The following is a 16,572-nucleotide window of genomic DNA, read 5'->3' as shown; positions in this document are numbered from 1 at the left end:
TAATAAAGTGATTAACACCATTTATTTTTAGTAATTTTCCTCATCAACATGAGCATATAACTAATAACAATTTCTATACTAAAAAAAGTTTTTTTCCCTCAGTCTAACACACAAACACACCAAATATCGGGGTCAAAGTATTACTAAAATAAACAAAAATTAAAAGAAAAAAAAATCAAAATAAACGTTTTGAAAAAGTAAATGAATTAAAATAAAAACCAAAGTCAAGTACATTGATTGAAAATAGTAAATCCTCTCCCCCAAATGATATAAAAGAAATAATAATCTCACATCAATGTCAACTGTTTACATAACTTGTCACATCTGTGTCTAGTATATCTTTCTCACCCACAAAAAACCTAAATTCAAACTTGGGCAAAGTAATTTGTAGGGCAATAATTATGAAGTGGGTTTTTTTTCTTTCTTTTTTTTTTTTAGTTAAAGCAAGAAGTAGTTGTTAAATGTACATCCATCACTTATTGTTTGCCAATACACCAACACTTCATTTGTTTAATCCCCACCCTAAACACCAACCCCATTTTTTTAATTTTACATATATAAAATCCACAGCCCCCACCATTGATTTCCTTTACTAATGAATCTTCTCACCCTCCTCCAAAATTCAGTTATTGTTGGGAGGAAGGGTGAGTGCAGACACGGTTTAACGATCAATATTGTTGGATTTGTGAGGTGAATGCAAACAAAGTCCCACATTGGTTAGGGAATGAGGTAATAATTGATATATAAGATAGGACAATTAAGGCTATATCCAAAGCGGACAATATCATACTGGGTACTTAACCAATACAAATATATTTCTTAAAATGCTTTTAATTATTTACCAAAAATCACTTTTAACCAAGAAAGCTATTCTTAGAATTACAAATAAAATATTAGAAATGTCAAAATGTACTACCAATTAGACTATAAGAATTATTCATTACAAATTTCTTGACCTTCATGATATAAAACTTCTATTGGCATCTCTATTTAATTGAATATTTAACTCCTTAGCTATGATATAGGGTCATGTATACGTCATTCTATAAGATAATGTGATTTAATAGATATTAAAATATGTGGTGTGAGATCACATTAAATAATTCTGCGGACATTTAAAAAAAAAATTTACTTGCCCTTAATATATTTGAATATAATTCATTTAAAACCATTTTACTCAAGGTACATACAATTTTAGTTTTGTATTTGAACTAGCCAACAGCTAAATATATAATTTACAGTTACGAGAGAGGATCCTAGTTAACAAGGAGCGGATTTACGTAGGGTTCGGGGAGCTCAAGCCCCACCGGAATTTATGATATAAACATTGGTTAACTAATTATCAACGATCTCTCTTGGCATGATAGCATGTGACTGCCCTAATCCTTTGCTATCCAAGTTCGAGGCTCAATTTTTAATCTATTTTATCAATTTATTATACACTCTCTAACTTTTTTGTTTAATGTATTTTGTTGATTTTTCACCCACACCAATCGCACAAGAAAAAAAGTGAAACTTACCTAATTTGTCAATTTTTAAAAGGACAAAATCATAAAATTAGTGTTTCTTTTCCTTCTTATAGGAAAATTGAAAATTTTCTCTATATAAATAGGTTAATTTTTGAAAAAATAAATAAGAGAAAATATATTCGTTGATGGATAATTAAAACTTTAGTTTAAGTACTTTTTTTGTAAACATTTTTAAATGATGCCTCCACCATGTCTTTTTTAATTTATACATAAACATTGTCCTCTTTGGAGCTTATTTTTATTTTCGGTTTGTATGTTGTGATTACAAAGAGATAATATCGCACTGAATTTATCTCAAAAAAAAAAAATCTTACTAATTATTGTAATGCTTTTTTGAGGATGATTTTATAAAAGAAAAACTAAGCAATTGGGAAAAATGGTTCTAAGGACGATTTTATAAAACTACAAAAAAGAATTTATTAAAGTCTTAAAAATGCATTTAACTAAAATAATTATTTTCCAAAGAGAATACGTCATTTGCTTGAGAAATCTTCAACCTTACTCAACTGGTTGAATGCAATATATCTTTAACTAAAAGATTGGAGATTTGAATCTTTGTCCGCACATGTCAATTGAGCTAAAATAAACTCCAATGTGACGAATAAAATAGGTTGTGATATTCATTAATTCTTCAATTTTCTAGTGTGCTATGAACTCGATCATCAAAAAATATGTGTGGTATATGTCTTTTAGGTTTGGTATATATGAATTATGAATTTGAACTTGGTATATAAATATAAATAGACATATTCTAAGAATATTCATTAACAGTTCAATATCATCCTCATATGAAGATATTCTAAGCATATTCATTAACAATCAACATCATCATCTTTTTCATGATTTAACAAATACTTTTAACTTTATTGATTTTGAAACCCAACGAGGTTTATTAATTAACCAATAATTTTCTTTACCTAAAATTTGAAATGAGCATCAATTTATATTTTAAAGAGAGGCAATTTTTTTTTTTTTAAAAGATCCAAAAATTAACTAGAAATAAAAATGGTGTTCTGAATTACCTTTTCTTGAGAGAAAATGATAGGTCACTTTAAATCAAAGAATCATTCTTAAAACTTTTAAGCTAATTATATGGATTTATTATACACAAATACTAAGATTAAGTTTGGAATTATTTTGAAGAAAGATAAAAAGTACTTTTAGCTAATTAAAAATACTTTTCAAAAATTTCATGTACATCTACTTACGTGTCTAAATTGATTTTTAAAAAATTTTAAAATAGTTTAGTTCTTTTACGGAATTTTTTTAGTGATTTTGAAATTAGTGTTTCTTTATATGGTGTGGGTAAATAAAAAGAAAATACTTAAAAATATTATTCTAAAAATTATCCGAACGCAATCTAATTAATCATGGAAAAAGGGAAAAAAAAATCTAATTTACAAGGAAATACACGTAAAGAATGTTGGAATTTCTCCATGTATCCTGCTCTAGAGACTAGCTAGTCACCCCCACTTCAACCAACTTAGAGTTAATATTGTCTAAGCGTATTGGTTTTACCAACTATTATTAAGAGATCGTACAGTTCTGGAGGTCGATAGAAATTTTGATGTTTCGATTTTATTAGAAATATCGATGTAAATATCAATGAAACGTCGGTGTTGATATTTCTAGAAAGATTATAAAAATATTTAAATCAACCAATATACATTCCACTATTTCTATATAAATCAAGAATGTGATTGGATTACCTCGTATTCTCACTATGTTCCACAGTCTCGAGCTCTCACGGATCGCACGGCTAGCTATTCGCAGTGTACCTCTTGGACCCCTTCCCCAGGTTGGTTCAAGTTGAACACTGATGCCGCCTACGTACGACAGCTCTCATCAATGAACCAATTTGGGACTCATTATTCTCTAAGGGCGATTTGAACTCCATTCGCTCTGGCATGTACGTGGCCAATCACAGGATTTGACTCCATTCCCCCCTACTTTATCCTAGTCTCATTAGATCAATAAACCACCCATGATGGTTAATGAAATTATTGTAATTAAACTATAAACCTTAAACCCTAAACTATCGATAAATCATCAGAGTTATTGTAACTATATCTTCACGATATAAAGATTCAACCATGGTAACAATTTCGTAATTATTCTATAGGTTAATTTCGCTCAAATTTGAAATAGATTTCCATGGTCAACTCAATGCTTATTGGTGTAGGTAGCCCATTGTTCCTATAGAAGATAGATTATATTACAATATGAAAGGATTTAATATGATGACATAGAAATGGGGGTTTGGTGGTTTGTCCAACATGCATCTTTAGAAATGGAGAAATAATTGGAAAATTGAGTGCATACAAAGATCATCACCAAATTAAAGATAAAAAGGCAGTAGTAGTGTGTGACATATAATGGAATTGATTAAAGTGTGTAACGACACAATATTTTCAAAAGGGTTTTCAACCATTATGCTTTTCTAAATTTAAATTATATATAAATTCACCTAATAAAGCAAACCTTAATATATGTAGAGAGAGAAATGGAAGTAACTTGAAGTATACGCAAACAATAGCTCTAATTCTCTCTCTCTCTCTCTCTCTCTCTCTCTCTCTCCTCTATTTGATGATAATGGTTTCAAATTTTATATCTAAAAGTATGTTAATTAGGAGTAGCACTATAGGGTGGAGTGGAATTAGAGAAGGCGTCTACGTCTTGTACTCTATATCCACTCATTTCTTTTGAGAAAATTTTAACCTAAAGTTTTTTAATTTTATCAAATTGGACTCTAAACTCTGATGAGTCAGTGAAATTAGTTCATTCTCGTCTATTAAAAGATGGGGCAGTGGTAAGGGCATGTGGCCTTGTGATATCATCTATCATGAAATCTTATATTTGAGTCTACTCTGTCACAGTGTTGTTCAGCCCAATGTAATGAGCTCGATTATAGGGATCTATTAGGCTAAGCATAAGGTCACACTCTGCTATAGAGTTACCTTAACTTTGTAAACCAACCAATTAAATTACGTAAAATTTGGATGGAAATCAAGCAAACACAAATATCCAAATTCAGAACTATATAAATACTTTAATTTAATAAAAAAATTGAGTATGTAAAAATGAAATAGTTCTTGAGCTCATATATGTCAAATGTTAAATTACAAGTTCAGTCTCTAAACTTTTAGAGTTGTAAAAGACACCTCTTTAAACTTCCAAAATTTTGTGTTTAGTAAGCTACTAAACTTTCAAGTATCTTCTAAATTTTCAATTTTGTGTTTAATAGATTCACAAAATTTCTTCCAATTTTGCATCTTCCAATGAATTCCTGAAATTTAAAACTGTGTTTGACAAATCCTACGCCTTTGAATTCAGTGTCTCATAAATCTGTAAATATTTAAAAATTAAAAAGATCTTAATAAGCACTTTGTAAAGTTTAAAAATAAACATAAGTCTAAAACTTCGAAACCAAACTTATAATTTTAACTTACCTGGTTAGTTTTGTTAAAACGAGTATAGGTCAGCGATAATTGACACATATCTCCAATCGAGGTTGTGAGTTCGATCCCCCACCCACATGTACTTAAAAAGAAAAAAACTTACTAGCTAATTTCAACTAAACGATACCCAACACACACCCGTAACAACCATATCATAGGTACAAAAATTGTTGAATCCTACTCCTCCCACAGAAACACTAATAAAACCTCAACTAATTAATTGAGATTAATTATTAGGGTCTAATTTAATAAAAAACAAAAATTAGGTAAGGGGGACGAGGTTGGTTTTGAGACACGAATGCATGTAGCTGAAAGAAAATTCCATGCTTTAATTTTGTGTTGTGACGTTGCATTACCCCTACGTATCGCTCTATTTATATTTAGTGGAGAGATGTTTCATAATCTCTTCATGGACGTAAAAATAATAATAATATTTATTATTATTATTATTTTAAAAAATCCTCTCTATAAAAGGGGAGCTGAATGGATCAGCCACTGCAACTGCACTGCACGTTTATCTCCGGCGCCGGCGGTGTAATAATATGGAGCAGCCCGCCGGAAATTTGAGTCATGCAAAGCCATTTTTTGCAGTGATTCTTCAGCAGTTCATCACTGCCGGAATGGCCATCATTTCCAAGCTCGCTCTCAACCAAGGGATGAACCAACACGTGTTGGTCGTCTACCGCTACTCCATTGCCACCGTCTTCGTCGCTCCCTTTGCCCTCCTCTTCGAAAGGTGCTCTCTCTCGCTTCTCGCTTGACGTTAAAAATATAAATAAATGATTAGGTAGGAAATATTAAATTTACAGTAACTTATCAGCTTAAACTTGTTAACGGTGAATGACAGGAAAGTGAGGCCGACAATGACGTGGTCCACATTTGGGAAGATTGTGTTGTTGGGGTTATTTGAGTAAGAACTGAAGGCTATTAAATTATGATTTGTTAGGGCATTGTTAAAATATTTTGTAAAATTTGATGAAATGAAGCAATGGATGACGCAGGCCAGCACTGGACCAGAATTTGTATTACACAGGAATGAAGTACACCACGGCTACTTTTGCATCTGCTATGACCAATATGGCCCCAGCATTTGTGTTCCTTATGGCTTGGATTGTCCGGTAATAATTTAGAACTCGTTTCGTAATGTTTTTGTTTTCAAGTATGATAAAATTATCTTTTTATTTATATTTTGGAATAAATTGGAAATGGGAAGAAGAAAAAATAAAGTTATTTTGATTGTTTCCAAAATTTCTATATAATTTTGAGAATGTTCAAAAAAAAAAGTGAAACAAAAAATATAGATAGTTGCAAAATGTTTAGATTTCTTAAGAAAATTAAAAATGAGAAAGAAGAAACGAAAACGTTACCGAACGAACTCTTAATATTAATGTCTTTTTCTAATAATAATAATAATAGTAATAATTTTTTATTATTTATGAGACTCGCTGTTGTTATCATAATCATATCTTTAATGAGTCTAACTCTATGCTAACAAATGAGTCTTTCTCGAAAAAACTCTATGCTAACAAATCATTTCGAGTCGAGTAAATTATTATGGACCGAGTTATATAAAATTGGTAGGTTTCGATTTTATGAGCAGACATGTTTATGTCATCAAATTAAAACGTGTATTACTTTTAACCTTAATATAAAGATTAAAAGATGAAGTTGTTTAAATATATGTATAAGACCAATATATCTTGACCTATCAACTTAAATGGTAAAGTTTAGTAATAGTTTAATATGGTGTTCAAATAAGAAGTCCTGATACATTCAGGTCTCTACAATGTCATTTCTTCAATAACATATTAAATTTCATGAATCAAATAAATATACGAACCCTCACAACCTTTTTCTTCTCTGTTTGTTTAGGCTTGAGAAGGTTAACATAAGGCGGACCGAGAGCCAGGCGAAGATTTTAGGTACAGTGGTGACTGTAGGAGGGGCGATGGTAATGACTTTGGTAAGAGGACCGATCTTAAATCTGCCATGGACAAATCACAACCACCATCAAGCTTCCGCAACTACAGCCAACCAGCAAGATCTCAAGGGTGCTCTCATGATCACTTCAGGCTGTATTTTTTGGTCTGCTTTCAATGTTCTTCAGGTAAACCCTTTTTTCCATAATTTTCCATCTGATATCTTGATGAAGAGATTCACATTTCAATCTATAACATTGGAAATAGCATACAGAGGTATAACATAACATTTTACTCCTAAAAAAGTTCTTATAACAATGGTGAATTCATCAAAATATTTGACAAGAAACAAGTTGTTACACCTACATACACACGACGATAAATAGAAATAAGGAAACAGGACACAAAATCATTATCAAATGACCCTTTTTTTTCTGATTTCCTTTAATCTTCCAGGCAATTACCATAAAGTCATACCCAGCTAGACTCTCCTTAACAGCTTGGATATGCTTCACTGGCGCCGTGCAAGCTACAGTGATAGCTTTAGCAATGGAATGGCACAGCCCTGCAGCCTGGTCATTGCATTTAGATTCCACCCTCTTAGCTCCTTTATACAGTGTAAGAAATCATCAACAAGAACATAAGCAGTTTGGAAAATTTTCATGCAGTTCATACTCCCCTGTTTCTGACTAGAAACTCAAAATCAAAGGTTTTGTCTATTGTAGGGAATCATGTCTTCAGGGGTTTCATATACCATTCAAGCAGCGGTAATGAAGACAAAAGGACCAGTTTTTGCAACCACATTTAGTCCCCTGAGCATGGTTATTGTTGCAATTATTAGTTCGTTCATACTATCCGAGATATTGTACTTAGGAAGGTAATTAACCTGTCTATTGCACTAACCAAATGCAGAATTATTGGTAGATTTTTGTGATAATGGTCTAAGAGATAATCTTTTGCAGGATTATTGGAGCAGCTGTAATTATTACAGGTCTTTATTTAGTTCTGTGGGGTAAAAGCAAGGATCAGACTCCATACAATTCAGCAAGTGAGAAGATGGTCCCATCAGATCAGAAAATGACTGCAATAACTGACAAACCTAAGACTACAGAAAAAGAACTTGTAGTCGATCTAACTAGAATAAGAACAGTGGATGATTCGGTTTGAGATCATCTACAAAAACCATCATTGAAACTTTTATATAGCCATATGATGGGGTTAGGAAATGCTCCAGGAAGCCAATTCTCTCTGCTGTTGTCTTCTTTGTGCGAATTAGGAAGGATGTCCAATATGCCCGTGTATAAATGAGTCAAATTGTAAGGTAGTAGATCTCGGGTCAAATTATTCTGAAATGGACTACTCCTGATTCTTCATTTATAATGTATTTGAGCTAAATCGCAAAAGTCAATTCATATCCAAACGTCATAATCCATTGATATGCCAGCTAATTTTCTGCAGAAATTTGTAACTAAAACTAAAACAAGGACATTAAATTTGTTCTATGGTCAGGGTACTCTCTGATGCAGAAATCAGTAGACATTCTGTATTAAACAGAGATAGAGGAGAAATTCATTGAGATTTAAAAGTTATCCTAAAAGTCAGCTGGTAAGACCATGCAAGTGAGGTATATTTATATGCAAGCTTCGTAATTTGAAAGATGTGAATGAATTGGTATCTTACCCTGCCTTTAATCTCTCATGACAATAGACACAATTATTAACATATAGCTTCAAATCTTAGCAGTTGTTACAATTCTTGTCATCACTGAGTACACGAACAAACTAAATTGCTGATCATCCAAACAAGGGAGCATTTAGGATCATTCAACATTTGCCATCAATATCAGGGTGCACTCACTCAAAGAGATCAAAATGACCAGAAATTATTGCATTTCCAGCAAAATTTTCTTAGAAACTTCACACCTATGGATCCAGCTAAAGAATTCGTTATGAGGAATTAACAGCGGTAATGCAGCCCCCTTCAATTGCAATGGAACTTACAGAGTGATGATATGGCATGGTGCTTCATTTTTCAGGATCATTTTCTTGATTGGGAGTCCCAAACTTCTGCTTAAAAGAATCCTGCCTCTGCAACCACATCATGTGCCCCTGTAACAGTAATTCCCCACATTTAACTTCAAAGTTCAAATGGAGCACAGAATCCAAGGCAGCTCGCAGCTCTACAACAACAGATGGTTCGAGTGGGAAAACAAAGCGGTAAAGTTAAAACCCTAAAACAGGGAACGAACCTGGAGAGCTGCGGCCCAAGCAATAAGGAAGGAGGCGAACCAGAATTTCTTGTCCTTGAGAAGATTCTTCACATCCATCTCCCCAAAACCCTAACCCTAAACCACTTGAGATTCCACCACCCAGGCAAATTTGCGCCCAACAGATTTACCTCACAATCTGAACAAGTTCGTCAATTGCGCTCCATGATTTTACGATGTAGTGCAGCCTCTGTCGACATGTCGTTTTCTCCGACTGAAGCACAAAAAAATAATATCACTCTCTTTGAGAAATTTCATTTGGGATTATTTGAGAGAGAAATAGCTTTCTACTTTTTCGTTTTCCAAACTTCAATTGAGAAGTTCCCCGACTTATATTGTATATTTAAAATAACTATTCATGAGTCTATAACTTCTTTTAAATAAAAATATATATATAAAAAAATGTCAGCAAATCTAGTCTATTCAACTAATAAAAGCATGTATTTCAAACCAAAAAATATTTTGTTCGAACATGTACCCTCACATGTAATAGTACTTTATTTATATATATATATATATATGTTGAAGGGCTAACATATCTTTATTAAGTACAATGTTAAAACTCAAAAAGCATGCAACAATGTGTATAGTGGTCATGGTGAACATGATCCAATAATTAAGGTATCAATAATCTTTTCTGCAAGCTGAAGATTCAAATTCTCACCTTTTCAACATATTCTAAAAATAATAATTATAGTACATGGTAGTGTCAATTATCTACGGTTGAACTTTATTGAAAAAAATAATTTTTATTCAGAATTATCATGATTATTAGAGAGACAAATATATTGCTGGTCGGACACCACCTATCGTTGTTAAACTACCAATTTATTCATTGATAAAGATAATTTTTTTAGTTATAGTTTTAAAAATAAAATTATAAAACTTAAGCTTCCTAAATGAAGGATCTCATTAATGTAACGCTTAGTTGGAGGCATCATACCGTCAAAATAATAATAATAATAATAGAGGCATCATAATGCTTGGGGTATTAAATATACTTAAAAGAGAACCACAAACCTCAAAACCACCCCAAAAAAAGTGTAACAAAATCAAAGGAATTAAATCAAACATTTAATTTGATTAAGACATATATTTTTAATTAAGAGATCAAAAATTTAAATTTCCACCTTGTTAAACTCATAATAAAAAATATGTATAGTAAAAAATCTTGATTTTAAGAATTTAAGTTTGATTTCATTGTTAGCTAAATAGGATACTTTTGGCAAATCTTACGAATGAAGACCAAGGATAAAGAACAAATGCAAAAGACTTGGATCGACAAAAGTCAACGACTTACCTACAAAGATATAAGGTGTGACAATTCTTACTAACTTTTTGATATGACAAATTTTTATTGGCTCACAAATTTTAAAGAAATCTACTTGTCAATAGAAATGGACCAATAAAAATATGCCACGTCTAAAAATCAATAGAAGTTAAATATTGTGCTAAGTTTTTTTTTTGTAAGGATGAAACATTTAGGGCCTCCCTAAGCCACAAAAATTTAGTTTATTAATGAGTTTTCAACCGGAAAACGTCCATAGAATAGAAAACCCTCCAAATGAGTATTCAAGAAAAGCTAAGAAGTGATTTCATATACATGAAAATACCAGGATTTGAACTAGTTTATGTGTATCTCAACTAATCTACTCGATTAACCGAACTCTACTCGACTAATTGAACCCTTGGACTCATTTACGAGTTAATTTTAAGCCTAGGAAGATCCAAGGTTTCAAGAAAGTCTACGAAAACTCCAAACTTCGACTTATCCAGCATTTGTTGTTGTCTTTGTTATGATTTTGTGCTTAAAAGTCTTCGTTAAATATCAATTGAATAATTCTCAATCATTTTCGGAAAACCAAATTATATTTAGAAAATTTTATCAACTCTTACAATTCTATCACAGTGTAGAAAACCGTGTGCATTTTTGTCCAATTTTTCATCTAAATAATTCACACAAAATCTTACGACTCTGTGAGACCCACAAGCAAGGGAGCTTTAACAGATAAAACCCAACGACTATGTCTCCATAACTACCTCATTAATAACCATCTAAATCATGAATCACCCACAAGATCATAAACAAATGTTCATCTAAAAGAGAGTCATTTTCCTAGTCAAAATCCACCCTTTTGTAAGAACTGAATCAGATATCAGTTGAGAGATCAAAACTTCAGAAAAAAGGTTGATTTCATAAGAGTTTGAAAAAGAAAAAAACCAGAGTTTTGCGAGGAAAATGGATGGAAATGGGGAAGATTTGATCAGCTACTTACCAGATGAGATTCTGAGGCTCATAATTTCCCTTCTTCCTTTTGAATCAGCAGTTCAAACCAGCCTGCTTTCTTCTCGGTGGAGAGCGCTGTGGAACTCGGCTTTGGTGCGCTATGGAGCCATTGAAGGGGTGGCTGATGAAGTTGCTTCTTTTTGCAATCAGTTCAGTGAGCTTCCTATAAAGCATCCGAGAAGACTTCAATATCACTTTGGCAGAGATGATGTCCTTTTAGCTTCCATTGCAGCTGATGATAAGCTTCACTTGGATTTCTCTACTGGGAAGTCGGAGTTTCCGTGGCAGTTCGATTGGGAGCTGAAGTTTAATAACCAAAATCTGTCTCCATCTGCCTTTTTTGTCAAATATCTGTGTCTTAAATCAGTGAGTTATCTTACAAATGACGCTGTTTCCTTGCTAGTTTCAAATATTCCGTTTCTCGAGAGCCTGAGGATCACTCAGTGCAACGGATTCCGATCACTATGCATTGGTTCGAGTCCAAAACTTCAGAGGCTGACTGTCTTGGATTGTCCAGATTTGAGACTTGTCCATATCAGGTGTTCCAAGCTGAGATCCTTCCGGTATCGAGGACAGCTTCCACGGATGCGTCTTGAAAGTCATTTTAATTTGCAGGATGCGATGCTTGATTTCAGACAAGGTCCTGGATGCAACAATTTGAAGATTAGTGACTTTGATCCAACCCTATTAACCATAAAAAATGCTACTATTCTTACACTATGTAAATCGAATGATGAGGTAAATTTGTTACTTTATCTAAAGAACTTGATTAATCTATGATATCTCATCTTTTTCATCGTACAGTAAAAAAGTAAGGTCTATTTCTTCTGTTGCAGGCACTGATCTGGCCTTCTCTGTCTTCTTTACAAGGAAACTTCATATTTTATAATCTGAAAGAGCTGTGGTGGATTGATTATTCCAATGAGGGATACAATAGCAATGCCTTGGTCACCTTCCTCCAGATGTGTCCCACCTTAGAGCGGCTCTTCGTCACGGTATGTCTCATTCCTTCCTCTTCTATTTTCTTGACGATTAAATCCATCATCTGGGGTTAGAGTTCAGTCAGCAATCTGCAGGTACGACATTTGACAACCATGCTAAAATCTTCCTTGCCCCATTAACTGTATTTACATTAATGTCAAGGTCCTCTATGTAAACTCTATGCAGATTGATCCTAAAAGCTACTGCACACCAAGCAATGCAACATACTCAAAAAATGTCTTGAGGCAATCCAAATCGAAACATCTAAAGCTTGTAATTTTGAAGGGATTTACGGATCATAATGAAGAGATCTCATTGATTAGACAGATAAAAGAGCTGGTTTCTGTGGATCCATTGTTCGTGTCAACAAATGAACAGAACAGCTTGGAGAGTTTGGTTAAAATTCCTTCCAATCACTTGAAATCAGAGAGTTTTATCAGCATCAGAGCAGCACCACATGAATCAGATGTAAGTAACTCTTTCTCTAAGTTAAAAGATGACGTGGATCAAACGACACCTAAACATCCTCACATGAATCTTTAGTTACCAAAATCTTACAGTCAGTTTGCAACAACAATCATCATTATCCTTGTTTGGCTCTATTATTCTGCTGCGCCAAATTTCGATTGTTGAGTTCTGTAAATACAGTCTATGGAACCTATATGAAAGTTTGAAACTAGTTTTTTCTTACAAATTAAAATGACATCTCAGGATTTCTACCTAGCTCAATAATAGTTGTGAATAATTGCTTCCTAAACCAATCCTATTTGGAACTCTCTTTTGACATCCAAAGACCTTTTCAAAGTACTCAAGAACTCGAGGGCCAAAAGGATTGAGTCTGAGCCATTCAGCTTAACTTGAACAAACTTTAGACGCAACAAAATTGTATAGAGATGTGAACAAAGCGGAAAAGATTTATTTAGGTGAAACTGCTAGAGGTTCATGTTCAGATTGAATTTCAATCTATGGAAAAGAAAGCAAGTAATAAATTAATATTGAGAAGGCCAGACCCATCAGGTTTGCCAACTTAGATCAATGATCCTCTCCAAGGTTCAATATTTAAAGAGATAAGATCTTGCATCAATCATTATCAGCCAAAGTCCTTGAGATTTAAGGTCAGCTCCTGGCACTTTCTCGTTTGTGTTATTTTATATAACAGGTAAATCCTAATTGGTTGGCTTTGCTCATGAAAGATCCATAGATAAAAAGTCTTTGGAATAAAATAAGCTATCCATATAATCTCTGACTGATTCTTTGTTAAACAAAATCTTCAATGGGACATCAACCCAAAAAATATAAAGAAAAGGAATCTACCCTGTTGAACGAGGGAAAAAAATAATAAAAAACATTCCTGATTTGACAAGCAGAAGTTGAAAGGAAAAAAAAAACTTCAGTCCGAAATTGCAGCTCAAAATCCATCTGCTTGTCCCAAAGGCATTCTCTCCAGTACATCTTCTAGGCTAGGGGCAATGGTTCTAAAAATCATTGTACTGTGTAAGAGGCTCATGCATGGCATCGCAGATAAAGATGGTGTCATAGACAATGGCGGCAATGGCCGCACCAGCCATTGGACCAAGCCAGTAGACCCAGTGATTAGTCCACGACCAGCTGACTACAGCAGGGCCAAAGGAGACTGCAGGGTTCATGGAAGCGCCATCAAAAGCACCACCAACCAAAATGTTAGCACCCACAATGAAACCAATAGCAATTGGTGCAATTATGCCCACATTCTCCTTCTTGGGATCTACTGCCGTTGCATAAACTGTATACACTAATCCAAAAGTCATCACTGCCTCAAAAATAAATGCATTCCATACAGAAACTCCTGATGACAAGGAAAATGCTGGTGTGGCCTGCGTTTCATTACCAGCCACATTTTATATATTGCAGACACAAGACAAGGGAAAGATTGGTCTAGGGAGTAAATTATGTAGTCCACATGCCTATTAAGATAAGATAATCACATGTCTCATCCATATAGTTTGTATCATCAATTCCACAAAACTAGCAAGGATAAAATTTTCTGAGTTTTTCGAATTATAAAGGCATTTGAAATAATTTTTTAAATATAATTAATTTTCATTGGTCCCTAAACTTTGTAGAGGTTTATTTTGATCCTAAACTTTTAAAAAATAACTAGAACTTTCAAAAGGTCTATTTTACACAACAAACTTTTGAAAAATAATAATTTTAGCCCTTGCAGATATTTTGTCCATTAATATCCTCATTAATATCCACTCACCTAACTTACCCCACTAACTTATGTGGCTCCAATATATGTTCATGTTACTAGGTTACATATCCATTTGTTGAAGGCAAAATAAAGATTTGGACTAAAATATGTTTCTCTTTTTTCCAATTTAAGACTAAAATAGATATTTTAAAAGTTAGAAGAGACATTAAAAACATTTAAAAGGACCAATATGCAGGCAAAAAAATATGTTGTTCCTGATTAGTTTTTGCAGCTTCATTACCTGGCCACCGGTGGCAAATTTAAGAAGGTAGCAGGCAACAACAGAACCAAGCAATTGAGCGATCCAATACAAGATGCTTCTAAAAAACGATATGTTTCCACCAACGAGTACACCAAATGTAACTGCCGGATTTACATGACCCCCGGAGATATTGGCTCCGACAGAAACCGCCACAAATAACGCAAAAGCGTGAGCAAGAGATGCGATTATCAGCCCCGACGGTGTCGCGGATGCACCGTCCGTTAGCTTACCTGCCAAAACAAATCTACACATCAATAGGCAAAAATTAAACTAGCAACAACTCTACTAGAAACTGTAAATCCTTCAAATTCCAGTTCACAAAAAAACGGTCAAATAACTCATTATAAAATCCTAATTGACTACAATGAGTTCAGTTATCGAAAGAATCGACAAGTTATTGAAATTCAAAAAAAAATGCGCAGCAAAGAACATTGGATGCACGATTCAAACCGTAGAACTTACTGAAAGCCAAGCCGGATCCTTGTCCGGCGAAAACAAATATGATCATGGAGAAGAATTCGGCAAATGCGGCCTTTATCGCGTCGGGTTGGCTCGCCTCTCCCGGAGTCCCGAGTGTAAATTTATGAATTGGCATTTTTCAGTTCAAGGGATTTTAGAATTTGCCTTTTCACTGAATAATTTTTTTGCTTAATGCTTATGGTTTGTATTTCCTTGTTCCTCCATTGTCCCTTTATATACCAGAAATAACCGCTTCGTAACCGGCAGAACCAGTTGCCAGTAAAGCTTACAGTAGGGGGTATTCTACGACCACCGGGTCGGTGACACACCAGCTACGGGACGGGGTCATTGGCGGGCTGCCACGTGTGTGGCGGTGATGAAACTTCGGTGCCGTTGAATAGGTGCCGAGGAGATTTAGGATCGCCGATCATTGAGTATGTAGATTCCATCTTTCAAAAGCTTTCTTTCATTTTTTTATTTTTTTATTTTTGGTTTTTTAGTTCATATCTTCTAAAAGTTGTGGAGACAATCCTATTATCCATTTTTTGACTTAGATCTTAGTATTTCAACTTATATAGATGTGATGTCTAATGAAGAGGCTACATTCGTGAATCAAGGCTTAATTTTGAAATTTTTATGGTTGAGTCATCGAGAAAAGATATAAGTAGTAATTATATTTCTCAATCATTCTTTTCATCCATATATCTCTCCTCTCTCCTCAAATGTCACATGCCTACCAGCTTTCGTCTGGTTCGTCCCCAAACCACATCGTGCTGGAAAAAGTTCTACATACCATTTTGTAGTCCGAATCCTGGACTTTGGACGCTACAAAATTGTTATTGTTGTCCAAAAGTATGATAGCCCTTGTATATTATCTTCCAGCCAAGTTCAAAGTAGCTTCATCCCTCTTTTTTAGACAAGTCGACTTTCGTGGTCTCTTTCATAAATAACAACAAAACCTAGAAAGATTATATTCGTCCCTTAAGTTTACAAATAATGATATGATACTTCAACTCTTGATCTGGTAGTTGTTATATTGAAAAAAATAAATTGCTATACTCTTGGTTGCACCTCTTTAGAGGCCCTTCTCTTCTACCTTTGAGTTTGGAGAACATCCCCATTTGAAGAGGAAAAATGTCTCGAAGTTAAATTTATCCCCTAAAAATTATAACATTGGT

The 16,572-nt window shown here is 33.8% G+C and overlaps 4 protein-coding genes across 7 annotated transcripts; 2 read left to right on the top strand and 2 right to left on the bottom strand.

Annotated features, from left to right (window-relative positions):
• The first annotated feature begins 5,470 nt into the window (after positions 1-5,470).
• LOC111006647 (WAT1-related protein At2g39510) lies at positions 5,471-8,279 on the top strand. The gene is made up of 7 exons (XM_022278676.2): positions 5,471-5,723; positions 5,835-5,897; positions 5,989-6,105; positions 6,860-7,094; positions 7,363-7,524; positions 7,632-7,783; positions 7,869-8,279. Exons 1-7 carry the CDS (start codon positions 5,530-5,532, stop codon positions 8,071-8,073), a joined length of 1,128 nt encoding a protein of 375 aa, XP_022134368.1. The 5' UTR covers positions 5,471-5,529; the 3' UTR covers positions 8,074-8,279.
• On the bottom strand, positions 6,673-9,519 carry LOC111006648 (hexose transporter). 4 transcript variants are annotated; one of them, XM_088123310.1, is made up of 3 exons: positions 9,155-9,519; positions 8,907-9,014; positions 6,673-7,155 (listed from the first exon to the last, which is right to left on the bottom strand). In XM_088123310.1, the coding sequence occupies exons 1-2, from the start codon at positions 9,230-9,232 to the stop codon at positions 8,931-8,933; spliced, it is 162 nt and encodes a 53-aa protein (XP_087979436.1). In that variant the 5' UTR covers positions 9,233-9,519; the 3' UTR covers positions 6,673-7,155; positions 8,907-8,930. The 4 variants fall into 4 exon arrangements, with proteins under 4 accessions (XP_087979436.1, XP_087979435.1, XP_087979437.1 ...); XM_088123309.1 differs by having other exon boundaries at positions 6,673-7,129; XM_088123311.1 differs by having other exon boundaries at positions 6,673-7,122.
• A 1,717-nt stretch (positions 9,520-11,236) lies between these two features.
• LOC111006079 (F-box family protein) lies at positions 11,237-13,306 on the top strand. Its single transcript, XM_022277826.2, has 3 exons — positions 11,237-12,197; positions 12,296-12,454; positions 12,627-13,306. Exons 1-3 carry the CDS (start codon positions 11,412-11,414, stop codon positions 12,981-12,983), a joined length of 1,302 nt encoding a protein of 433 aa, XP_022133518.1. The 5' UTR covers positions 11,237-11,411; the 3' UTR covers positions 12,984-13,306.
• A 265-nt stretch (positions 13,307-13,571) lies between these two features.
• On the bottom strand, positions 13,572-15,747 carry LOC111006080 (aquaporin TIP1-3). Its single transcript, XM_022277827.2, has 3 exons — positions 15,398-15,747; positions 14,915-15,165; positions 13,572-14,293 (listed from the first exon to the last, which is right to left on the bottom strand). Exons 1-3 carry the CDS (start codon positions 15,528-15,530, stop codon positions 13,916-13,918), a joined length of 762 nt encoding a protein of 253 aa, XP_022133519.1. The 5' UTR covers positions 15,531-15,747; the 3' UTR covers positions 13,572-13,915.
• Between the last annotated feature and the right edge of the window lie 825 nt (positions 15,748-16,572).

Source organism: Momordica charantia (genome assembly GCF_013281855.1).
Source record: "Momordica charantia cultivar OHB3-1 chromosome 4 unlocalized genomic scaffold, Mcharantia_2.0 BLBB01000004.1, whole genome shotgun sequence".
Lineage (NCBI taxonomy): Eukaryota > Viridiplantae > Streptophyta > Magnoliopsida > Cucurbitales > Cucurbitaceae > Momordica > Momordica charantia.
The sequence above is the reverse complement of the archived record's forward strand: the minus strand, read 5'-3'. Positions and strand labels throughout refer to the sequence as shown.